The sequence below is a fragment of the Saccoglossus kowalevskii genome, chromosome 19 (genome assembly GCF_978046115.1).
Source record: "Saccoglossus kowalevskii chromosome 19, keSacKowa6.1, whole genome shotgun sequence".
In the NCBI taxonomy this organism is placed as follows: Eukaryota; Metazoa; Hemichordata; class Enteropneusta; family Harrimaniidae; genus Saccoglossus; species Saccoglossus kowalevskii.
In genome coordinates this window covers 4,223,387-4,251,327 of record NC_140659.1, presented here as the reverse complement: position 1 = coordinate 4,251,327, position 27,941 = coordinate 4,223,387, and the positions used below count along the sequence as shown (strand labels likewise).

The 27,941-nt window shown below is 34.6% G+C and overlaps 1 protein-coding gene across 5 annotated transcripts in view; it reads left to right on the top strand.

Annotated features, from left to right (window-relative positions):
- LOC100367736 (annexin A4-like) overlaps positions 1–20,915 on the top strand; it is a 47,861-nt gene extending 26,946 nt beyond the window's left edge. For 2 of the 5 annotated variants that reach the window (XM_085493651.1, XM_085493650.1), the window contains 10 exons: positions 9,505–9,849; positions 13,700–13,781; positions 14,465–14,559; positions 14,671–14,784; positions 14,990–15,080; positions 15,806–15,942; positions 16,049–16,238; positions 18,752–18,810; positions 19,450–19,572; positions 20,707–20,915. In XM_085493651.1, coding sequence (XP_085349777.1) covers positions 9,505–9,849; positions 13,700–13,781; positions 14,465–14,559; positions 14,671–14,784; positions 14,990–15,080; positions 15,806–15,942; positions 16,049–16,238; positions 18,752–18,810; positions 19,450–19,572; positions 20,707–20,766 — 1,296 coding nt within the window. In that variant the 3' untranslated portion in view covers positions 20,767–20,915. Of the gene's footprint in view, positions 1–1,913; positions 1,996–9,504; positions 9,850–13,699; positions 13,782–14,464; positions 14,560–14,670; positions 14,785–14,989; positions 15,081–15,805; positions 15,943–16,048; positions 16,239–18,751; positions 18,811–19,449; positions 19,573–20,706 lie in introns of those variants that run through there. The other 3 variants (XM_085493653.1, XM_085493652.1, XM_085493654.1) reach the window with 2 other exon arrangements.
- Positions 20,916–27,941: the final 7,026 nt, after the last annotated feature.

Below are 27,941 nucleotides of genomic sequence, written 5' to 3'. Positions count from 1 at the left end.
TTAGATTCTTTTATTCTTTGTATGTTCCAGTGTGACTTTATTTAGGCTATTGCTTTTTTGATGTTCAATCGCACATACTGGTAGCACTTAATCGCAGGAACTTCACCTTATAGGATCAAATCAACAACAAAAATAGGAAAAATGGGGTATTACTTAGAACCTCGTTATCAATTTTCACAAAATATACCCAAGACTTTTTTCCCGATTTTTTTTTTTTAGCAAAAAAATGTTAATCAATAATGTACCAATGAGAAATTAATTCTATTTTGTTCCAAATTTTTACTCAGAACTTACAGACATCATTTCAGATAGAGTTTAAAATATTAATAATGGGAATCATAAAAAAAAAATGATGTGTATATTTGGAATACTCCAATGTCAACAGAATTGATTAAACAAAATTGTTCATGTCTGCATTCTCTCAATGATTAATAAATTTTAATAATTAATCTTAATATTGCTAATAAATATTCATATTTTAAATAGCATGATTAACAGCTGTGCTATTTGCTGCAAAACATATCTCAGTAAATTTCCGTTGACCAGGAAACCAAATAATTCCCATAAAAGAAAGTTTAAAAGTTTTTTTGAAATTATTTCTGTAAAAAATGTAGTGCTTATATTTATCCAAATTTGAAAATAAAAAGAATGAAAAAATAATTTTTTTAAAAATGTCCTTCTATTATCATGCACAAAAATTATTTGTCTAATGACAGATTTTTAAAAATTGTTAAGGAAAAGGTTTTTAAGTGACCATTTCATTCATTGATCATGTGTTTTTAAATTATCTATATTCACAGCTCATTGAAGAAAATAACCTAAAAAGGTTTTCTATAAAGTAAACTAAAATAGGCATTCTCTGTGTTTATTGTTTAGGGTTTAAAAATGGTACAAAATGTTACGTCCAAGTTGAGCCATTATAAACGTAAATAAAATTGGTACTGGTATTTACTTGTGCTGTGTGTAGGGAAGCAGAACTTTGCTGCGCGTGTCACCACTCAAGTTTATAATGGCATAACCTGCCTATATACTATAAGAGGAGGCAATACACTATAATACCATAAATGTATATATGTTTGATTTAAAGAATTGCGGTCGTCATGCAGTGGGTGTTTGAATGTTATGTATTTTACATGTGTTGTGTACGTCGCTTTGATTCCCATATAAACACAGTGTGATGACCACTGCCCTTTAACTACTTGAGTGTGACGACCACTACCCTTTAACTACTTGAGTGCCATCATTTTTCCTTGCAAAAGTTTGACTTATACTTTTGCCTGCCTTTATATACTTTTCTAGAATTTTTTTAATAATTTTTGGTCAAGATGGACATAATTTTTTATTGGCTAAAAGTCTTGATCAATTTTTTTTTTTAAATGTGAAAAAATTGTGATGTTTTAAAATTTGAAAATGTTGACAAAAGTTGACATTGGTGCTAAAAGTGGTCAATGCTTTTCTTGTTTAAGAGTTTGTTGTATTATAGAGTGTATTACACAACTGAAATTGCCCCACCCACTTACTCAGGTCTACTACAAATGACATATAAATACCAAGGTTGGTGTGATTTTCTTTTGCTAGACAGTGCCATTTTATTACTTTCATTTTTTATTATTTATTTAAATTAAGTGTGTCTTTATTAACAGTTTGTGAACACTTTGAAAAATAAAAAAATAATAGAATGAAAATAGAAGTGTTGATTTGTTTATATTGATATGCAAATAGATTGTGACCTATGACCTGTAATTGACATGCCAGTTCCACCCTGAAAATTCTAGCAAATATTTGAAGACAAACAAAAATGGCAAGTAATTTTGATTTATTTTGTCAATATTGATAGTAATTAACATATGCGAGATTATATAAAGGTCCCAGATACGATAGAAATCCATATTTCTTATTACATGATTAATAAGTAGACACGCCCACTTTTCCTGCATGGGTAATTGGTGCAGCGACAGTTTTGATTTACCATTCAGAATGGCAACGTCTATGGAGGTAAGCTAGCAGCTATTTTCCACGATAACTGGCATTACCCCCGGTATATCGTTAGCGTTTTAACATTCAGTGGTGCTTTGTATCACAGCCATGCTGAATATTTGTTTACTTTCATTGTAAATTGAGGCAACTCTCTTGATCTATGTGTTTTTGTGTGCGACTAGAATTTCCTTCTTGAAATGAGGTCATTGCACTCAATTGCCATTTTCATTGCTTGCTACTTTGCATACCCTTTTGTGCTTTAAATGTTTGTTCTTACAAGGCTGAATTTTTATAAAAAGACATTTTGAACTAAATTTACAGCACATGAAATTTGTGACATGTATAGTAGTGAGAAACAGTCTCTGTTCTGTAAACACACTGTGTGTGAAGTGCATGTCATACTGACAGGTGGTAATGAACCACAATTAAACTCTAAAATTACTGATCTCCTCCCAGTTAATACACTCTACTAGATTTGAATTGCAGTATAATAGGATATTCTGTTCTTTACAAATCTAATTAGTATTATATGTATTGTAGATAGAATAGATTAGAGATATGTACTGACTTAAAACACAGTATATGTTGTAGGTATTAACAATGTATAAACTATTGTTTTAAAGTACTGGGCTACCATTACAATAGGTAATTGGATTTCTTTGTTTTTTCCAATGAAATTTAATGCTGCTGTTTGCAAAGCTCACATAAAAAATATGTGAAAGGAACTACATGTTCTTCATCCACAAACAAATTGGTAAAACATCCATGCAAATGGAGATTGCTGACTCCTTTACTATTATGGTACCGTAGTACCTACAGCAAAAAAGTCTCAAAATTTCTGTTACTTATAGCATGAAAATAGTCCCAGGGAAGTAACTGGTACCCATGCTGAAGTATAGCTTTTCAAAAAAGCCTCTAAACGCATACTTATTTTTGTGAAATTATACCCCTTTTCAAGTGCAGAAACGTAAAATAGATACCCTATATACCCAGTACATACTAAAATAGATACCCTATATACCCAGTACATACTAAAATAGATACCCTATATACCCAGTACATACTAAAATAGATACCCTATATACCCAGTACATACTAAAATAGATACCCTATATACCCAGTACATACTAAAATAGATACCCTATATACCCAGTACATACTAAAATCATACTGTTTCCAAGTTGAGGTAACATGAATTTTAATACTTTATTCTATGTTACATCCGGTACACACGTATATGCGTCAAATAACTGAATAATATTCCTTTTACACGTTTTTTTACTTCAGAAAACCTCTCCCTGGGAAAATAGTACAGTTATAAGATGAGTTCTTATGGTTGTTACAACTATCAGGAAATTCTGATAGTTCTTAATTATTTTTCATGAAGTACTAATATTGCTTTTACAATAAAACTCCCATATTTTGTATTTTTCTGGACAGTTTTTTCTCAAAATAAAATAATTTATGCTGTGTTTGAATCAATAATTATGTGACAATTATGATGCGAAAAATTGTTATATAACCTTAAAATGGGATTGAAATTATGCTGGTAATGATATCGTTTATAATGAGTACGTTATAGCATTCAAGCAGACATCTGTTCAGTATTATAAATATAATTAATTTTATAGTGTGCTATGATATACTTATCTGCTCTGTAATACTGTGTTAAGGTTAGCAACAGGTGTAAAAACATATTTAAAAATAGAACTATAATTCAGACATTCTCTAAAAGTTACTAAGCATTGTACTATAACAACCTATATATTTTTTTGTAAGTTTAGATATAGTCGAATATGGTAATGCATGTGCTGTACCAATGTTTGGCCTAAAGAGTAGACGACCAATTGCGTGATTGCGCTTTTTTTAGTATCCAGTCTATTGAAAACAAGTTTTTATTTTTTTTAACACTTTCAGCCATGCAAATGACATGTGGATTGCACATAATGTTCTGAACGTTATAGGCAAGATGGTTGCTTCTTGGTTTATTTGTTATATGCCTTTGTTTTCTAGCTACTGTAAATTGACTATTTTTCACTGGGTTTAAATTTCGCTGATTTACCGTTTCAGGCATATTCAGTGGGTTTCAAATTCACGGCTTTGTCATTTAGATAATGTGTTCTATAACAAATTTGATATGTTCACTGGGTCCACTGTGGTACCCTGATATATAGACCATAAAATGTTGAGATTTGGGATGATGGAAAACGAGAAATTAACTGCAGAATATGAATCTTGTAGATTTGTAAGCATTAACACTAACTTACGGGGCTTTGTCTGTTTTTGAAGGTCAGAGACATTTTAGGTATGTTTGTCTGAAAAATAAAAACCACCAGTAGAAGGCAAAGCAGGATGTCTTGGTATTTTAGCAAAAAACATCATTTTTTAAACATTTTATGTTCATAGTTCATGAATTACCTTTGGGTCATATAACATGTGGTGCTGATTTAACAACATTTGTCTTCTATACATGGCATAATCTGGTTGCATTTGTATTCCTTGTAAAACAAGTTACATTGGTTGAGTCATGGTTACAGTTTGTGATGTATTACTACATTCATATTCTTTGTAAAACAAGTTACATTGGTTGAGTCATGGTTACAGTTTGTGATGTATTACTACATTCATATTCTTTGTAAAACAAGTTACATTGGTTGAGTCATGGTTACAGTTTGTGATGCATTACTGCATTCATATTCCTTGTAAAACAAGTTACATTGGTTGAGTCATGGTTACAGTTTGTGATGTATTACTACATTCATATTCCTTGTAAAACAAGTTACATTGGTTGAGTCATAGTTACAGTTTGTGATGCATTACTACATTCATATTCCTTGTAAAACAAGTTACATTGGTTGAGTCATGGTTACAGTTTGTGATGCATTACTGCATTCATATTCCTTGTAAAACAAGTTACATTGTTTGAGTCAAGGTTACAGTTTGTGATGCATTACTGCATTCATATTCCTTGTAAAACAAGTTACATTGGTTGAGTCATGGTTACAGTTTGTGATGTATTACTACATTCATATTCCTTGTAAAACAAGTTACATTGGTTGAGTCATGGTTACAGTTTGTGATGTATTACTACATTCATATTCCTTGTAAAACAAGTTACATTGGTTGAATCATGGTTACAGTTTGTGATGTATTACTACATTCATATTCCTTGTAAAACAAGTTACATTGGTTGAGTCATGGTTACAGTTTGTGATGTATTACTACATTCATATTCCTTGTAAAACAAGTTACATTGGTTGAGTCATGGTTACAGTTTGTGATGTATTACTACATTCACATCCATGTAAAACAAGTTACATTGGTTGAGTCATGGTTACAGTTTGTGATGTATTACTGCATTCATATTCCTTGTAAAACAAGTTACATTGGTTGAGTCATGGTTACAGTTTGTGATGTATTACTACATTCATATTCCTTGTAAAACAAGTTACATTGGTTGAGTCATGGTTACAGTTTGTGATGCATTACTGCATTCATATTCCTTGTAAAACAAGTTACATTGGTTGAGTCATGGTTAGTTTGTGATGCATTACTACATTCATATTCCTTGTAAAACAAGTTTACATTGGTTGAGTCATGGTTACAGTTTGTGATGCATTACTGCATTCATATTCCTTGTAAAACAAGTTACATTGGTTGAGTCATGGTTACAGTTTGTGATGCATTACTGCATTCATATTCCTTGTAAAACAAGTTACATTGTTTGAGTCAAGGTTACAGTTTGTGATGCATTACTGCATTCATATTCCTTGTAAAACAAGTTACATTGGTTGAGTCATGGTTACAGTTTGTGATGTATTACTACATTCATATTCCTTGTAAAACAAGTTACATTGGTTGAATCATGGTTACAGTTTGTGATGTATTACTACATTCATATTCCTTGTAAAACAAGTTACATTGGTTGAGTCATGGTTACAGTTTGTGATGTATTACTACATTCATATTCCTTGTAAAACAAGTTACATTGGTTGAGTCATGGTTACAGTTTGTGATGTATTACTACATTCACATCCATGTAAAACAAGTTACATTGGTTGAGTCATGGTTACAGTTTGTGATGTATTACTGCATTCATATTCCTTGTAAAACAAGTTACATTGGTTGAGTCATGGTTACAGTTTGTGATGTATTACTACATTCATATTCCTTGTAAAACAAGTTACATTGGTTGAGTCATGGTTACAGTTTGTGATGTATTACTACATTCATATTCCTTGTAAAACAAGTTACATTGGTTGAGTCAAGGTTACAGTTTGTGATGTATTACTACATTCATATTCCTTGTAAAACAAGTTTACATTGGTTGAGTCATGGTTACAGTTTGTGATGCATTACTGCATTCATATTCCTTGTAAAACAAGTTACATTGGTTGAGTCATGGTTACAGTTTGTGATGTATTACTACATTCATATTCCTTGTAAAACAAGTTACATTGGTTGAGTCATGGTTACAGTTTGTGATGCATTACTGCATTCATATTCCTTGTAAAACAAGTTACATTGGTTGAGTCATGGTTACAGTTTGTGATGTATTACTACATTCATATTCCTTGTAAAACAAGTTACATTGGTTGAGTCATGGTTAGTTTGTGATGCATTACTACATTCATATTCCTTGTAAAACAAGTTTACATTGGTTGAGTCATGGTTACAGTTTGTGATGCATTACTGCATTCATATTCCTTGTAAAACAAGTTACATTGGTTGAGTCATGGTTACAGTTTGTGATGTATTACTACATTCATATTCCTTGTAAAACAAGTTACATTGGTTGAGTCATGGTTAGTTTGTGATGCATTACTACATTCATATTCCTTGTAAAACAAGTTTACATTGGTTGAGTCATGGTTACAGTTTGTGATGCATTACTGCATTCATATTCCTTGTAAAACAAGTTACATTGGTTGAGTCATGGTTACAGTTTGTGATGCATTACTGCATTCATATTCCTTGTAAAACAAGTTACATTGGTTGAGTCATGGTTAGTTTGTGATGCATTACTACATTCATATTCCTTGTAAAACAAGTTTACATTGGTTGAGTCATGGTTACAGTTTGTGATGCATTACTACATTCATATTCCTTGTAAAACAAGTTACATTGTTTGAGTCATGGTTACAGTTTGTGATGTATTACTACATTCATATTCCTTGTAAAACAAGTTACATTGGTTGAGTCAAGGTTACAGTTTGTGATGTATTACTACATTCATATTCCTTGTAAAACAAGTTACATTGGTTGAGTCATGGTTACAGTTTGTGATGTATTACTACATTCATATTCCTTGTAAAACAAGTTACATTGGTTGAGTCAAGGTTACAGTTTGTGATGCATTACTGCATTCATATTCCTTGTAAAACAAGTTACATTGGTTGGGTCATGGTTACAGTTTGTGATGTATTACTACATTCATATTCCTTGTAAAACAAGTTACATTGGTTGAGTCATGGTTACAGTTTGTGATGTATTACTACATTCATATTCCTTGTAAAACAAGTTACATTGGTTGAGTCATGGTTACAGTTTGTGATGTATTACTACATTCACATCCATGTAAAACAAGTTACATTGGTTGAGTCATGGTTACAGTTTGTGATGCATTACTGCATTCATATTCCTTGTAAAACAAGTTACATTGGTTGAGTCATGGTTACAGTTTGTGATGCATTACTACATTCATATTCCTTGTAAAACAAGTTACATTGGTTGAGTCAAGGTTACAGTTTGTGATGCATTACTGCATTCATATTCCTTGTAAAACAAGTTACATTGGTTGAGTCATGGTTACAGTTTGTGATGTATTACTGCATTCATATTCCTTGTAAAACAAGTTACATTGGTTGAATCAAGGTTACAGTTTGTGATGCATTACTGCATTCATATTCCTTGTAAAACAAGTTTACATTGGTTGAGTCAAGGTTACAGTTTGTGATGTATTACTGCATTCATATTCCTTGTAAAACAAGTTACATTGGTTGAGTCATGGTTACAGTTTGTGATGTATTACTACATTCATATTCCTTGTAAAACAAGTTACATTGGTTGAGTCATGGTTACAGTTTGTGATGTATTACTACATTCATATTCCTTGTAAAACAAGTTACATTGGTTGAGTCATGGTTACAGTTTGTGATGCATTACTACATTTATATTCCTTGTAAAACAAGTTACATTGGTTGAGTCATGGTTACAGTTTGTGATGCATTACTACATTCATATTCCTTGTAAAACAAGTTACATTGGTTGAGTCATGGTTACAGTTTGTGATGCATTACTGCATTCATATTCCTTGTAAAACAAGTTACATTGGTTGAGTCATGGTTACAGTTTGTGATGTATTACTACATTCATATTCCTTGTAAAACAAGTTACATTGGTTGAGTCATGGTTACAGTTTGTGATGCATTACTGCATTCATATTCCTTGTAAAACAAGTTACATTGGTTGAGTCATGGTTACAGTTTGTGATGCATTACTACATTCATATTCCTTGTAAAACAAGTTACATTGGTTGAGTCATGGTTACAGTTTGAGATACATTAGTATTTCTTGCTTTTCAGCAGAAATTTATGAAATCACAATATGTGCAATGTGTTGAAAATGAATTCTAGCTAAAATAATCAGATACAGAATTTGTCCATTAAATGCATGTTTACGTAAATATCAGAGGTGTATCTTTGGTTAAAATAAGTCTTAAATCTTCTATTGGAGATATGCTTCTAACAAATACAATACTGTAAATGTGAAGTAAAATGGTCAAACAAACTGAGTCTTAGTAAAGATTGGATTATAAGTTTGATGACAAGATGGCATGAATTGAGTTGTTGTATTTTAGGTGCAGTACAAGTAGAGTTAGCTTATATCGTCAGTGGACCACACCTTAACATGAGGTGTTAGTATTGGTTATATGCACATAGTTTTTGAAGCTGTTCGTCTCCTAAGCAACTAAGCTAATAGCATTGAAACAGCTAAATTATATATCAAAATTTTATTTTATTCGAATATGCATCTTTTATAGTGCTAACAAATTATTGTTTTTTTGTTTTTTTTTGTGCACCATAACTTGTCAAACGTTTTATTTGATAATTTTGAATCAGATGTACATGCCCAACGTTTAAAAAAAAATTATATATAAAAAAAGTAATTATGCAGTTTTTATTTTGTAAAAGGTAAAAAGTTGACTTTACCGTTAAGGTTGTTCCTATTATATGAAAGCAAAAAAAAATATCTTATTTTTTTTTTTTGAAAGTCATACATGTGTGTAGATTCAGCCTAGTTTTGTTTGCTATTTTACCCTGTGCAAAATATTTTTTAAAAGAAAAACTTTTTGAGAACTATTATCATAGGAATTCATGTTAAACAATTATTTCATAAAAATTAAATGGTATTTGTCAGAATTTCCAAATAATAACATTCTTTGGTTTGGTAAAGTAAATAGGAAAGAGGTCTTAAATTTTGTGGACAAATCTTACTTATGAATTTTTATAACTATTCTCTGTATAGAAAAAGAAGAAGAAAAAAGACAAGAAACATAGGTCATCTTCCTCCTCCTCCTCCTCATCATCATCTTCTTCTTCTTCTTCATCCTCATCCTCCTCTTCCTCACCAAAATCCTATAGAAAAGATAAAAAGAAAAAGCAAAAAAAACACAAAATAAAGGGGGACAAAGTCAAAATGGTTCATGCTGTTCCACTCATGTCTTCACCATCACAATACACTGTCACTTCATCTGGTGGCTCTCCATATACCGGTGCTGTTGCCGGGCAACCAGCTATGTACCCTTACTCCCATGATGTCTATGGTGGTGGAGGAGTGACCGCTAGTGGCTATACATCATATATTCAACAGGTACCACAGCCTTGAGTATTCAGTCTGTATTTCATGCAAACATTTTTTTTATTTGAATGTGTGCTTGGACAGTTTTTTTTTGTCCTATTCCATCTATCTAATTTTCATTTGTTCTTATAAACGCAAACCCAACAGATGTGATGTAAAGAGCAACCAGCCTGAAACAAATTTGCCTAGCTCCACTAGAATCTAGTTAATTTGCCTAACTTTTTTGATATTGCCTAACTTCACTCTAATCACCACTTAATTTGACCTGTTAGTTTGGCATGTCCTACTCTGCATACTAACAGAAACTAGAGGTTGCTATGTTCTTATCTCGTTGCCACTCTTTACATCTTTCTTTCAGTGTTTACACTTCTACGACACACAATTTAACTGATTTTGAAATATAATCTGTATTTCTCAGAAATAAAGAACAAAAATTCGTTTAACATATCAAAATTTCCCACCTGCTGTTATTTTGTCATTATTTGCATACACTGATTTTACTTTCAGTACATGTATTTTTCAATTTGTAAAACTTAAATTTGAAGAATATATTGAATTCATTTTAAAATAAAATAAAAAAGTACAATTTCTTATAAATTGTCAAGAATAAATTTTATTTAATATTTTTAATAGCGAGATAGTATTTTAATGAACTAAACTTGTGGAGGTCAACACTGATTTATTTGTGGGTGTAACAGTAATGGTGCTCTTTTCTTTTTATCCTAATATTAACACCTTTCATTTAATAATCCATATTTAAGTCCAGGCACACATTCTTTTTTTTTCTCTGCTAGCCCAAATAATTTTTTTTTGTTTTTGTTTTTTTAAATTATTGATATACATTTTTTGGCTGTACTTTTAAAAAAAACTGATTGTATTACAAGTTTGCAATTTTAGGCTTGCAGAATGCATGAAATGTGTGTCTGGATATTCACATGATTGTGGTATAGTTTAGAAATTCTTCTTGTACTTTTATTTTATTTGTATAGATTTATGGGTGTGGGAGTTGGCAGGCATGTGTTAACACATTTGTACTGACTCACAGAAGTGGCTGTCACATTATTGTGACTCAGCTCACTGAGGTCTAAGCATATTGCTTTATAATACAGTGTTATTGAATGATGACAATATCATTAGTGCTGATACAAGTGAAATAAAAGTAACAGAAAATTAGTTTCATGTTTTAATCATGTGATGCTAAAGTAAAAACAATAGTTATGAGTATTTTTGTAAAGTGAGGGCAGTATTTAAAAAGATTCTTATGTTCAATATGAGTGCCTCAATATTAGTATTTTTGATAGAGGGCAGTATTCAAGTTGTCACATTACTATGTATAAACAGTCTAAAAAACCAACTTCATATATCTTTTGTACAATAATGAAATATCGCTAAAATATGTTGATGTGATCTTTAAAAGATACCCCTGTCTTTTCTGTAATTACAATTATTCTTTCCAAGTCATATACGGTTTATTTGCATCATGTGTGGTACAACATATTCTGAGTATATTTCTTTCACTGCAGTGATATGATGATTATTAATGTGTTTTGAAAGGAAACAGCAGATATCTCTAACTGATAGGAATGCATTTACACATATTTGCGCTATTAGATGCATGTGTGCAATATATGCACATGTAAACCAATATGTGCTTGTATCATAAGTTGAATCATTAAAATATAGCTTATATTGCCCATAGACACACCTCTATCAGTTACACACTAGTCAGGGAATGTTTTACTATTAGAGCAAATACATGATTACTTGGACAAAACTCTGATTCTCTGCAGGGGTTACGTTTTGCAACCAAAACTCTGATTCTCTGCAGGGGTTACGTTTTGCAAACAAAACTCTGATTCTATGCAGGGGTTACGTTTTGCAACCAAAACTCTGATTCTCTGCAGGGGTTACGTTTTGCAACCAAAACTCTGATTCTCTGCAGGGATTACGTTTTGCAACCAAAACTCTGATTCTCTGCAGGGGTTACGTTTTGCAACCAAAACTCTGATTCTCTGCAGGGGTTACGTTTTGCAACCAAAACTCTGATTCTCTGCAGGGATTACGTTTTGCAACCAAAACTCTGATTCTCTGCAGGGGTTACGTTTTGCAACCAAAACTCTAATTCTCTGCAGGGGTTACGTTTTGCAACCAAAACTCTGATTCTCTGCAGGGGTTACGTTATGCAACCAAAACTCTGATTCTCTGCAGGGGTTACGTTTTGCAACCAAAACTCTGATTCTCTGCAGGGGTTACGTTTTGCAACCAAAACTCTGATTCTCTGCAGGGGTTACGTTATGCAACCAAAACTCTGATTCTCTGCAGGGGTTACGTTTTGCAACCAAAACTCTGATTCTCTGCAGGGGTTACGTTTTGCAACCAAAACTCTGATTCTCTGCAGGGGTTACGTTTTGCAACCAAAACTCTGATTCTCTGCAGGGGTTACGTTTTGCAACCAAAACTCTGATTCTCTGCAGGGATTACGTTTTGCAACCAAAACTCTGATTCTCTGCAGGGGTTACGTTTTGCAACCAAAACTCTAATTCTCTGCAGGGGTTACGTTTTGCAACCAAAACTCTGATTCTCTGCAGGGATTACGTTTTGCAACCAAAACTCTGATACTCTGCAGGGGTTACGTTATGCAACCAAAACTCTGATTCTCTGCAGGGGTTACGTTTTGCAACCAAAACTCTGATTCTCTGCAGGGGTTACGTTTTGCAACCAAAACTCTGATTCTCTGCAGGGGTTACGTTTTGCAACCAAAACTCTAATTCTCTGCAGGGGTTACGTTTTGCAACCAAAACTCTGATTCTCTGCAGGGGTTACGTTTTGCAACCAAAACTCTGATTCTCTGCAGGGGTTACGTTTTGCAACCAAAACTCTGATTCTCTGCAGGGGTTACGTTTTGCAACCAAAACTCTGATTCTCTGCAGGGGTTACGTTTTGCAACCAAAACTCTGATTCTCTGCAGGGGTTACGTTTTGCAACCAAAACTCTGATTCTCTGCAGGGGTTACGTTTTGCAACCAAAACTCTGATTCTCTGCAGGGGTCACGTTTTGCAACCAAACTCTGATTCTCTGCAGGGGTTACGTTTTGCAACCAAAACTCTGATTCTCTGCAGGGGTTACGTTTTGCAACCAAAACTCTGATTCTCTGCAGGGGTTACGTTTTGCAACCAAAACTCTGATTCTCTGCAGGGGTTACGTTTTGCAACCAAAACTCTGATTCTCTGCAGGGGTTACGTTTTGCAACCAAAACTCTGATTCTCTGCAGGGGTTACGTTTTGCAACCAAAACTCTGATTCTCTGCAGGGGTTACGTTTTGCAACCAAACTCTGATTCTCTGCAGGGGTTACGTTTTGCAACCAAAACTCTGATTCTCTGCAGGGGTTACGTTTTGCAACCAAAACTCTGATTCTCTGCAGGGGTTATGTTTTGCAACCAAAACTCTTTAGTTCAAGGCAATTTTGTAGCTGAGGAAATTTTGCTACGATTCTAGAACACAGTGTCAGTCACTTTTATGAAATTATTTTATCACAAATGCCATTTATCAGTTTACATTAGATTGTGATTGGGATAATTAGTCATGTAAATATGTGGCTGTCTTGTCACATGCTATAAAAATAATAATCCCATTATCTATACACGTGGATTTTAACTACACATACATGTATTCTGTGTGAAGTACATGTACATTACATTTTTATGATTTGTTGTCATTGGTTACAGTTCTATATCACACAAATGTGTCAACACATGCTTTGTAGATTTCCATAGGAAAATAATGTAGGTTTATAAATTATATAAATAGAATTTATGATTTCCTCTTCCAGGCAATAATATTTTTGTTTTTTTTCATTGACAGGAAGAAGGTACCATCAAGCCAAAGCCCAATTTCAATGGACAGAATGAGGCAGAAATCCTCAGAAAGGCTATGAAAGGGTTGGGTAAGCGAACACAGTGTATTTTACAAAACTTGTTTTTATAGATTTGTCCCAGGGTGAAATATTTGAAAGTATAAATTGTTCAAATTTCAATTCCTATTTGACTCTTTATTTGAATTTCATGCTTTTGGAAGCTCTTTTGTTTTGCATGAATTTACAACGATCTGTTTCTATTGGATAAACTACTTAGAAACTAAGATGAATCTGATTGTAAATTTAAACGTCATAGCTTTCACTATTGTACTGTAAAATGTACAGCAAAACCATTTAATTTTACCGGCATTTAATTTCACTATTTTGATGTTTTGACCAATTTCACTGAGTTTTAAGTTTGTGAACTTGGCACAAAAACTATGAGTTTTATTGTTATTTCACATGTTCATACATGGATTTAATTTAACGAATTTAACTTATAACAAAAATAGTGAAATTAAAACCAAGTGAATAATTAATGCACTTATAGGGCAGCGTGTGTACATCAACAGCACTTTGTCACTAGAGGGCGATATTTATCAGAAATGAGTAGTAACTCTTGTCGCTTTTACAAAATCAAAAGTCTGTATGATCTAAATATTTTATCAGAAATCTAAATAGTGAAATACATTTGTATACTGTCTTTTGAAAAGTATTGTATTTTCCTACATTGCAATGAGCATGTTGAGTAAAATGATTTGTATTTATTTTAGGTACGGATGAAAAAGCTATCATACATGTGGTAACATCATGCAGTAATGCACAACGCCAGCAGATATTATTGGACTACAAGACCATGTTTGGAAGAGTAGGTTTAGTAATCAATCACTTCCTTTTCATTAAATGATTCATTCTGTGATGGAGCATGTCTGAAAAAACTTCAGTGCATAGTGATAACATTTTGATTTTTGTGTGTTAGGATTTGGTGAAGGATTTCAAGAGTGAATTGGGTGGTAAGTTGGAGAAGATTGTACTTGCACTGATGGTACCAACCGCACTATTTGATGCAAAAGAATTAAAGAGGGCTATGAAGGTAATATGAAACTTTGTGTTTTTTCTCTAGCATGCATATTCAGCATCAAATGAACAAAACTCTGTAGAAGTAAAAATGTCTGTAATTAGACAGTGGGAATTATCTCAAGAAGATATAATAGCATTTGTGAGTCGCCAGCAGTAATTTATATCTACTGTATTGCGCCCTCAGTGATAACTTCTTTTGTTTTTATGTAAATGAAAAGGGTATTGGTACTGATGAGGAATGCTTGATTGAAATCATGTGTACGCGATCCAATGCAGAAATACAGGCTGCTAAAGTAGCCTACAAGAAAGGTGAGAAGCTTTTTATGTTTTTAATTGAAATACTGTACATTATATTGTTATGTCGTGTATTTGCATCTAATCACTATATGGGCATGTTCACTACAGGTCATTGTAAGCTGATTTGGTTATGTCAGTTAGTATGGGTGAGTGGTTAGCATGCAGTGTGGGGGCGCTATGCTCTGTGCTTCAGATTGAATCACTTTTTGCATGTTATGTAAATGTTTGCCTGCTGGTATTTGTCTAATTTACCATCTGCATGCAATCAAGTTCACACTCATCATTTTGAAATAATTTGATTTGTATGACAGTTTTACAGTTCCAAACAAAAGAACTTTCTCTTCATTGTCTTCAATTGTTCATTACACTGCTTTATTTTTGATAAATCTTCCAATAAATTGTCAAGATACCAACAGATGAGAGAATATCTCCCAACCAGGAGGCTGTAACCTATTTTTATCTTTATGAAAAAACAATGAAAGATTCATTTATTCATTTTTGAACATTGAAAACCAACCCACAAAGTGAATGAAGAATTTGATGTTGGACATTTGCAAATACGCACCAGCCTCATAAATTATGCATCTTTGGTTTGTCAAAAAAATTTCTATATCACGACTTGTCTCCGGGTCTGATCATGAACATGATTAAGAGTTGGTCATCACTTTGGGTTAAAGTGCCTCACTGTCTATGTGAGATTCCCACTATTATTCATACATGTTATGTGTTTTCCTCAGAATTTGGTAAAGATTTAGAGCATGATTTGCGACATGATACATCAGGTCATTTCCAGAGACTAATGATCTCTATGTCTGTTGGTGGACGTGATGAAAACCCTAACGTAGATCTCGCCAAAGCTCAAGCTGATGCCAGGGTACTGTACATTTCTTTTTACATTGCCGCATTAGTAAGACATTCATTTCAATGTTTTGAGATTTTTGAGTTTCGAGTATATATAAAATATTTTGTTCTTGTTACAGGCTTTGTATGATGCAGGTGAGAAAAAATGGGGCACAGACGAATCTCGTTTCAACGTCATTCTGTGCTCGCGTAGCTTCCCACAGCTACGAGCCACGTTTGACGAGTATGGTAAAATAGCAAAGCGAGACATTGAGAAGTCCATTAAAAGTGAAATGTCCGGTGATCTTGAAAGGGGAATGCTAACCATTGGTAAGTTAAATGGTCTTAAGTTTGTTAGTCCTCGTTCGGACGCAGTCCGAAAACGGGGACTTATGTTTTGCCCTGTGTGCGTCCGTTCGTCCGTCCGTCCGTCCGTCCGTTCGTCCGTGCGTCCGTGATCACCTGTATCTCGAACATGCATGGACCGATTAAGTTCAAACTTCACTCATACATCACACATTATATGGGACATATGCGCATGCATTTTTTTCATGATCCGATTAACGATAGCCGAATAGCGGCCATTTTAAGGCCGAAAATGCATCAAAATCGCACATTTTCACCATTCCGGACCCGGATCTCAGTTATGCATGGACGGATTTTGTTCAAATTTGGTACATACATTAAACATAATAGGACCTTGATGCACGTCTTTTTTTTTTTTGGATCGGGTTCGAAATGGCCGACTGGCGGCCATTTTGTTTTAAAGAATTCAGTTCTGGATCCGTATCTGAGACATGCTTGGATTGATCGAGTTCAAACTTCACACACACAAGGTACATCATGTCACAAATATGTATGTGCATTTGTTTCATGATCTCATTAACGATAGCGAAATGGCGGCCGCTTTAAGGCCGAAAATGCATTGAAATCGCACATTTTCACCATTCCGGACCCGGATCTCAGTTATGCATGGACGGATTTCATTCAAATTTGGTACTTACATTAAACATAATAGGACCTTGATGCACGTCATTTTTTTTTCGGATCAAGTTCGAAATAGCCGACTGGCGGCCATTTTGTTTTAAAGAATTCAGTTCTGGATCCGTATCCGAGACATGTCTGGATTGATCAAGTTCAAACTTCACACACACAAGGTACATCATGTCACAAATATATATGTGCATTTGTTTCATGATCTCATTAACGATAGCCAAATGGCGGCCGCTTTAAGGCCGAAAATGCATTGAAATCGCACATTTTCACCATTCCGGACCCGGATCTCAGTTATGCATGGACGGATTTCATTCAAATTTGGTACATACATTAAACATAATAGGACCTTGATGCACGTCATTTTTTTTTCGGATCAAGTTCGAAATAGCCGACTGGCGGCCATTTTGTTTTAAAGAATTCAGTTCTGGATCCGTATCCGAGACATGCTTGGATTGATCGAGTTCAAACTTCACACACACAAGGTACATCATGTCACAAATATGTATGTGCATTTGTTTCATGATCTCATTAACGCTAGCCAAATGGCGGCCGCTTTAAGGCCGAAAATGCATTGAAATCGCACATTTTCACCATTCCGGACCCGTATCTCAGTTATGCATGGATGGATTTTGTTCAAATTTGGTACATACATTAAACATAATAGGACCTTGATGCACGTCTTTTTTTTTTTCGGATCAAGTTCGAAATGGCTGACTGGCGGCCATTTTGTTAAAGAATTCAGTTCTGGATCCGTATCCAAGACATGTCTGGATTGATCAAGTTCAAACTTCACACACACATGGTACATCATGTCACAAATAGATATGTGCCTTTGTTTCATGATCTGCTTAACAATAGCGGAATGATGGCCATTTTAAGGCCGAAAATGCATCAAAATCACGTATTTTCACAATTCCAGAACTGGATCTCAGTCATGCATGGATGGATTTTGTTCAGATTTAGCACAATGTGTTGTACATATGCAGGTGCATTTCGGTCATGATCTGCTTTGAATGTATATGTCACTCAAATATGAACGGAACGGGGGCGTGTCATTGACAATGACTTGTTTTAACAGGACAGCTAGGGGTGCAAGTGAATACTGTACCCAATATATATATGTATATAGAAATTTATGATATAAACACCAATAAATCAAACCACAACACATTTATGAAAACTTGAATACATATAATAAACAAGCAGCCTCTCGGCTGAGATAGCTCCGCTGTTAGCAATGCACATTTCAATTAAAGAAGAGAAAGTATCATTAAAAAATGAACAATATGTATAGTATCAAAACAATCAGACTTGCGGTTTTCAACAAGATGTGGAAAATATCACTTTTTACCAAAAATTACAAAAATATTCATCAAAATTAGAGAATTAAAGATATCATCATGAAATGAACAAATCTGAGTTAGAACCACATGTAGTACCTTTATATGTAACATCAAAGCAATTGGACTTGAGGTTTTTAACAAGAAGTCGAAAATATCATTTTTTACCAAAAATTACAAAAATATCTACCAAAATTAGAGAATTGAAGATATCATCATGAAATGAACAAATCTGAGAGAGGTCTACCCAAGGTACATATACACTAAGTATCAAAGCATTCAGGCTTGTAGTTTTCAAGAAGAAGTCGAAAAAGTAAAACATTGACACGAACAATGACGGACAATCACTCATATGATAAGCTCCGCTCGACAAAGTCGACAGCGGAGCTAAAAAGGAAATGTGATTGCTTTTTTTGCACAAAAAACCTTGTTGAAATTATTACGTCTAAAAATCAACCTATTTTCACTATAATTTGCTCATTGCTTTTTCATTATTTCCTCATGCAGTGAAAGTTGTTCGTAACAAAGCACTTTATTTTGCTGAGCAGTTGTACAAATCTATGAAGGTAAGACATCATTCTTGATCTCTATAGATAACAAATATTTGTCAATTCATGGCGTGAGACAAAGTCTGAAAATGGGAATTTACAGATTGACATACATGTGGCCATTTATTCCCACCTGTATCTTTCATACATCTTGGGAGACATATGCACATCTGTTTATTTCTTGATCCAATTCAAGTTGGCCGATTGACGGCCATTTCATGCTTCAAACCTATTTGTGCAATTCTGGAACTAACAACTCTGTCATGTATGAATGGAATTCATTCAAACTTTGTACAAATATTGGGCATTATAGGACTTTGATGGATATCATTTTGTTTTTTCAGACCAAATTCAAAATTACCGACTTGCAGCCATTTTCTTTTAATGGATGCTGTTCAAAAGCCATATCCATGACTTCTTCGATCTTGTTCAAACTTTATGTATACAGCATATATCATGTCATATACATGCACATGCATGCATGCCACATTCCAATTCAAAATTGCCGAATGTCGACCATTTTATTGGTATAAATTCTATAATTATGTTATTCCACATTTGTAGTGAAATTGTTTTCCCAGGCATGACTGTGTTTAAAATTTCTCGTGTATAAAACTGAGTTTACTACAGTGAACAATAATCTATTTCTAATTACAGGGTCTTGGAACTGATGATCCGACATTGATCCGTGTGATGGTGTCTCGTTGTGAGAAAGATATGGTACAAATAAAGAACGAGTTCAAGCGAACATATCAGCAAGGTCTCGGCAAATACATTTCCGTAAGTTTCTTGAAAACTGATCAATAGTATGATAGTATGATAGCTCACCAAGTTGTATGGTCTTCTTCAAATAATTACACAAGCAGGTATCATAAGATTAACCTATAACATAAGGGGGGTTCAGTAAAAAGCAATTTTCATTCCAATGTGCACTTTGTGGAAATAATCTAAGAATAAAGTTAAACCTGTGTTAGTGTCCACCTCTATATAAAGACCACCTGACTGAAGTGACCTTCATTGGACAGTTAAACCTGTGTTAGTGTCCACCTCTATATAAAGACCACCTGACTGAAGTGACCTTCATTGGACAGTTAAACCTGTGTTAGTGTCCACCTCTATATAAAGACCACCTGACTGAAGTGACCTTCATTGGACAGTTAAACCTGTGTTAGTGTCCACCTCTATATAAAGACCACCTGACTGAAGTGACCTTCATTGGACAGTTAAACCTGTGTTAGTGTCCACCTCTATATAAAGACCACCTGACTGAAGTGACCTTCATTGGACAGTTAAACCTGTGTTAGTGTCCACCTCTATATAAAGACCACCTGACTGAAGTGACCTTCATTGGACAGTTAAACCTGTGTTAGTGTCCACCTCTATATAAAGACCACCTGACTGAAGTGACCTTCATTGGACAGTTAAACCTGTGTTAGTGTCCACCTCTATATAAAGACCACCTGACTGAAGTGACCATTTTTAGGCAGTCCCAAGGCATAATGTTTGAGCAGCTAATCTATGAAAGATCTTCCATCTTATATGACTACTCTTTATCAATAGTTTCCTCAATTAAAACTTGTTTGTTTTTATTTACTTTAATCAACTGAAATAAATGTGTTATGTTGCAATAGAACCATCTCATTACTTTGTAGACAAATAATATAATGTTAAATGTATTTGGCACGTTGGTGATCCCAAAAAAAATATTCCAACCTCAATATAAAGACCACCTGCCTATAAACACCAAGTCCCTTTGATGGTCGATATATACATTTTTGACTTTATTTTTTTCAAAACAAGGACAATTATTTGGTTTTGTTTATCTAATGCAATTTAGTTCAACCATGGGTTGGTGTTTAGTCATTGAATATTTTTGATGTGTTTTTTTAATAATTTTGTTTTGTTTCTTTATAGGGTGACACATCTGGAGACTACAAGAAAATACTTCTTGCAATTTGTGGTGGTGAAAACTAAGCTACTCACCCCTATTATATTGCTATAATGGTTTAACCAAGATATTTATACTACTAAGACTACTTCATTTTTTAAGCTCAATGGGTGTGTAGGCAGGCACAGTAATGTAGATATTTAGAAAACAATGTAAACTAGCTACATGCTCTCCTCAAATGTACTTCAGTACTTGGACTTAGACAAAATTTGCCCTTCTCACTATTTCATATCATTGTTGACCATCCTATGGTAATAGCTTAGACACACCTTTTGAATTTAAACATTCCTTGTCTAAGCAATGCAATCACTGATACCACTGTATTAGTCCTTATTGTCCATTTCAGGTGATGCACCAAATAATTACCATACATACTAATACATACTAATTAGTGGGAGACAAGTATCTGTAATGGACCCCGCAAGAGTTAGTAGGCTATTCCAAAAAAATTAAGTCAAATAAAAAAAAATTAATGGAGCCTGGGGGATTTTCTAAAACTTAAATTTATTTTCACTAATTATTAGTAGCAATACTTTTTGGATCAAAATTTGTGTTTCCTTGTCAACTGCACATATAAATGATTATTCATGAGAATTTTCATTATTATATAAATCTCACTGGTTTTATACTTATATATATATCTATTAATGTATTCTGCCTATTTAACTGCATCTGACACTTATCGTAGCCATCTTAGTACGACTCTATTTGATTCTTGAGGACTGGCTGTCTTATTTGGTTAAGATTCCCTGTTTGCGGTCCTCTTTGCATGTGCCTTCATGTAAAACATGATTACAATATTCCTAATTCAGAGCGGAAGTAATTCTGTACCATGGCTACACACTGTATATGTGATACCGGCACACACCTGATATCATTCATAACAGAATCATCATTTAAAGATAACAACTGGTACCATTCTAGCATGTACTGGTACCATTCTAGCATGTACTGGTACCATTCTAGCATGTACTGGTACCATTCTAGCATCTACCGGTACCATTCTAGCATCTACCGGTACCATTCTAGCATCTACCTGTACCATTCTAGCATCTACCGGTACTATTCTAGCATCTACCTGTACCATTCTAGCATCTACCTGTAACATTCTAGCATCTACCTGTACCATTCTAGCATCTACCTGTACCATTCTAGCATCTACCGGTACTATTCTAGCATCTACCTGTACCATTCTAGCATCTACCGGTACTATTCTAGCATCTACCTGTACCATTCTAGCATCTACCTGTACCATTCTAGCATCTACCTGTACCATTCTAGCATCTACCTGTACCATTCTAGCATCTACCTGTACCATTCTAGCATCTACCTGTACTATTCTAGCATCTACCTGTACCATTCTAGCATCTACCTGTACCATTCTAGCATCTACCGGTACCATTCTAGCATCTACCTGTACCATTCTAGCATCTACCGGTACCATTCTAGCATCTACCTGTACCATTCTAGCATCTACCGGTACTATTCTAGCATCTACCTGTACCATTCTAGCATCTACCGTACCATTCTAGCATCTATCTGTACCATTCTAGCATCTACCTGTACCATTCTAGCATCTACCTGTACCATTCTAGCATCTACCTGTACCATTCTAGCATCTACCTGTACCATTCTAGCATCTACCTGTACTATTCTAGCATCTACCTGTACCATTCTAGCATCTACCGGTACTATTCTAGCATCTACCGGTACTATTCTAGCATTTACCGGTACCATTTTAGTATCTACCGGTACCATTCTAGCATCTACCTGTACCATTCTAGCATCTACCGGTATCATTCTAGCATCTACCGGTACCTCCAATGTTATCAGCTTTCAATATAGCCAGGTTTTGATCTGACATTTGTACCATCAATTTATTAGTTACCATATTCCTGTTATCAGAAAAACACATGCTTCCCCAATTATAGATTTGACGTTTGATTGACAAAGTTATGAACACTGTCAATGTTTTGTACTGTGTGTCATCACAGAAATCCTCCCCACATGTGCACATTCCTGTTGTGTGGGACTCACCACTGGTATCCATGCAGTTATGGCAACACCATCTTCTCTATAAAATACTGTATCTGTAATACTTGAGTAGAAATGTACTTTTAATGGGAAATACGATATGGTGCAATCAATTTAAAATAATGAATATTACATCTGGAATCACACTTTGTAATCACTGTAACAAACGAACATAATAAATAAATTCAACTGAAAATAGTTTATGTTGTTTTTTTGTAGTAGACTGCTTTAATTTTGCAGAAGACAAATTGTCATGGGTCGGTAAAAATTATGAAATATTGTATCAGTCTGGTCCTACAACACAAAATCTAATTGAATATGACACTGCTACATTGTGTTTGCAAGTCGTTTGTATTGAATTGCATATTAAGCACATGCATGCATGCAGTGCTAAAAATTATTGCTGAAATAATCCAAATGTTCCTTGGATCAGCAGTTTTATAGTGACAACTGAGTCTTCTAATGAATTAAAAAAACAATGACAATCTTTGTAGACGATTCTAGCCCTTCAAAGCAAATTCCATAACTTTGCAAATTTTACAAGGTTACAGATACAACTTCCAAAGCAACTTTCCTGCCTTGCAAAGTAGCTTGTATGACTTTGTAGATTGCCGTAGTATTTTGCATCTCAATACAACTTTACAGATGAGTTTCTCACCTTTGCAACTTTACCAATTTTGCAGTTGACTTTTCTACCTTCCAAAGCAACTTTTCTGATTTTGTAGATTAGTTTTCTGCATTTCGAAGCAACTTTTCTGACTTTGTAGATTAGCTTTCTGCATTTCGAAGCAACTTTGCAGATAAATTGCTTGCCTTGCAAAGCAACTTTCCCAAATTTGCAGATGACTTTCTAGTTATTCAAACCAACTTTAGAGATGACATTCCTTTCTTCCAAAACAACTTTTGAATGCAATGAGTCTTTGCAGTCTGTGTGTCTGTTTGATGAAACTTGATGCATAAATGCCTTGAGGTACTGCGCAGATTTCATTGGGTTTTGGTTGAAATTCATGCACAGAATTACATAATGATGCTTTACTTCTTAGCTACTTTTCTTCAAGCAACTTTTTTAACTTTAGGATGTTTTTCAGGGCAACTCTTGTTACTTTGCTGTTGGATTATGTCGCATTCCAACGTAATTTATGTGCAGGTAGTTTTTCTGCATTCCAAAGTCATTTTCTCAACTTTGTAGATGAGTTCAGATGTAGATAATTTTTCAATTTTGGAGATGACTTTCTAGCCTTTCAAAATCTTTCATAACGAGCTACCAGTCCTCCAATACCATTTCCCCAGACTTCAGACTTCGGACTTTCAAACGAAATTACTAAAATCAGAGGTACATTACTTGGGGTTTGCAACTACGCTGACATGATACCAAGATCCCGTTTCAATCTCGCTCTCGCATAAGCGTTCCAACTCAGAAAAATGCTAATGCGCATGCCCAAGGTAACTAGGTTACCAGGTGGATCAAAATAGCTGCTCATGATATGACGGATTACGATAACTATATTTTCTTTACATTTTCAATGTATTATATTTATTCACTATGAATGTAGTAATACATGTTTTATTACAAACCGCCTATATCATGTCAGAAGGTCGTAGCATCAGTCTCGCTATCTACGAGATGAGCCTTGAATGGGATCTTGACATGATGTTACCGTACAGTACTATGCGAGTTGAAAACCCCAAGTAATGTACCTCTGCTACAATCTATAAGCAACTTTCCTTACTTTGTAGAATACTATAGCAGTTTGCAAAGCAATTTTGCAAACGATTTTTTTTCCAAAGCATCTATATTATCTTTAAAAACGAATATAAGACCTTCTGATGAAACCTTGCAGATGTTTTCCCACTTTTGAAACTTCTCAATTGTGTATGTAACTTGCAAACGACTGTCCTGTCTTTTAAAACAACTTTGCAGATGACTTTCCCGCCTTTCAATGCTTGTTCGATTTTATTGTGTGATTTTCTAATTCGACCGAATTTGAGGAATTGGTGGCTATTTTGTTTAAAACCTTAAATCATAGTTTATGAACATGTCCAGGGTCGTTTCTCAGAAATAAAGAGGGCGTATGAAGATCATGCATATCGAGTTACGGGTGTACGTCATTTTTTGAGATTTAAGAAAATGGCCGACTGTCCATGCTGATTCCTCACTAATATATTTCTGGTTCATTTGAAGTTTACATACAAGTACTGCATACTCTTAGATAATACAGTAGGCTGTGTTATTTTGTGATTTGACCAAATTTGTCGAGTTGATGGCCATTTTGTCTAAAAACGTTAAAGGGTGATGGTCGTCACAAAGTGGCTGTTCGAATGTCATTTAAACAAACAATTCATCTTACACGCGTTGTATATGTAGCTATTAGTTCCATAACAAACATTGCGCAGCGCGACGACCACTGCCCTTTAAATCGTTGTTAATTGATGGTGATTTTAAATTGTATATGAAACTTGATTAGATGAGTGAAAGCAGCATTTGATAAAGGAATATAAAGAACATAAAATTAACTAATACTATTTTGTGTGATACCGGTACGCTAAAAGTTCTGGAAGTGAAATATAATGCTCTAGAGTGGATTATAAAAGGAATAGATACAGGTATAGTTACTCGTAGTACTAAATCATTATAGAAGAAAGAAAAAAAACTCCTGAAAAGGCATTAAGCAGTAAAAAAATGACAAAGGTTCCCACTATTATTGTTACCAGTGCAGTCGAAAATCCCACCAATATGTACACTAAGGATCAATATGAAGATATGAAAAAAGATTGTAAAGGGAAAGCTACTAAATCCAACTACAAGGAGCCAGCTTCTAAAAGTACTGGTGATAGCAATATCTTGTTGGTCGGTGACTCATTAATTAAACACAATGAACCAGACAAACTAAGCAATCAGAGTGCTGTGATGAAATTGTTTACGCGTATCTGTTAATTGACTTAATTAGTTGATTACGAGTTAATAGCTGTGTTATGTCTGTCATCGTTTAGGCCTATGCAAGGTCCAGCACGGAAATTGGTTCAGTGATTTGGAACTAATTACGAGATAACTGTCGCTATTCGGTCTACTATTTCTGACAGTTAGTATTCGCAGTTATTAATATAGTGAACGATTAATCAAAAGATATGACGTATCCAGTACTTAGTGTGATTGGCTGTATGATTGAAAGTTACGCCCTAGAGTCTTTTTACTGCTTTGTAATTGGTTAAGGTTTTGAAAGTGAATAAAGAGTTTTTAGTTGGTCTTGGCGAGTACACGAAGAGAGACGCAGTCCTGGAGAGTCTTGGGGCGAGTCTTGACGCAGTCTTGAGAGAGAGTCTTGGGTCAGCCTTGCGATAGTCTTGGGGACTTTTCCCCAGGGCGCTGTCTCTTATAGAGTGTTTGACTGACTGACTAACACGAGAGTTGAAACGTATTTCGTTGTGTGTGTCTTATTTGACTGTAAAGTTAAAGTGACTTCCCAATCCTGTACCTCAAGGGGACGCGATAGAGAGACGAGACGAGATTCCCCCCCCCCCCTTACACGTGTGGAGAACCCTAGAGGAGAAGAATCCCTCCCTGATAGTGCCACGAAAGATCGATTATAACAGTAAACATTATCTACAGTTAGGGGTAAATCTAACTCCACAGAACTCAAAACTAAATTCAAACAAATTTACTGTAATAAAGTATGGTTGCCAGTTGTAATTAAAACATAAGAAAATAAACTACGTACTAAATGTAGCACCAACAAATACAACAATATACTAGTATACTAATTAAACGTTTCATTACGTTTTTCCTGATATTGACTAGATGACGTCAGGTGTTTTGAGGAATGGGAACATTCTAATCCTTATGTAGCAACTGACGTATATCATTCTGCGCCATAATAAACTCCATGGTTGGAAAGAGTGGGATATTGCTGAAAGTTTTTTGATAAATTTATAGTGACATTTCATGATTCTGTTTTTCAACCATGAATTGTATATGTTTTATGAAACCATACCCCAATACTATATCTCTCTAAGTATCACCGTTTGACAACTATTTACTGTAGCTTATTGGAAAATCGTCCTAATGCCGTTGGCTATGATAATCATGTAAATATTGAAGTTTCTATATTTAAATTCTCGAATACAGCGTGTCTGTTTGATTCGACATTCAGTCAGTCAAAACAAATTGTCATAAAAATACCAAAATATTCCCAGTATGATACATGTAGTCGATTTGAATTATTCTTGTTCACGCACGCCGGCAAAACAAGGGAGTTGCTATTCAATCATGGCGTCACGATTGCCAGCAAAAGCCAGGCCACCGCGCCAGTCGATGTTTTGCTAACGTACATAATCAGTCAAGATTTCTAGTAATGTTAAAGGACTCTAGTCGTCGCGCCACGCATGCGCGAGATATATGGGTCTCACATAAACAAAGATGGCGACTTTGACAGTACAAACTGAGACGGTACCAAGCTCTAATTAGGTATTTTTTAGGTGACTTGAAGGTATCGACTCACCGGCGGTAATCAGTGCAAGTTGCACCCAGGTCAAACATCATACTTGTGATTTCCATTAGATGAGCGCATTGGATTGTGGGAAAATCAATTATTATGAACACAGATGTCGCACATGCGTTACGCGACGACTATCGCCCTTTAAATGTAAAATACGTTCATATAAGTCGTTATAACAATTCACGATTAATTATTTATTTAATTTTTTGTTTTGCAAAAAAACCTGACTAAAGTTTGTTTAGATTACTGTATTTCATAACGATTTTTCAAAACCAGCACATAAAAATTACGTACTATTGTACGCTAATATAATGAGGATTTGGTAATTTGGCACTCGACCGTCAGCTACGAATGCCACAAGTGGAAGCGCGCGTAACTCATCGGTGGCGGCGCTGTTAAATATTTTTTTTACAACTCTCATGTGCGCCGCTGCTGATAACTTCCGGCTTTCTCAATTTATTCAATACGAGTCAAATTGGTAAGGAAATTAAATATAGATATAATGGCGCAGTATCTAGTTTGTGTGTATATTTAATATGCATATTATTCTACATGTATTAATTATCATTTTACTAATAGCTAGTTACCCTTGGAACCCGTGGCGTGTATCTTCGCTAGCCAAGGTATAAGTTCATTCGGCCAATAGGTCGAAGACACGGGACCTTGCGATCATA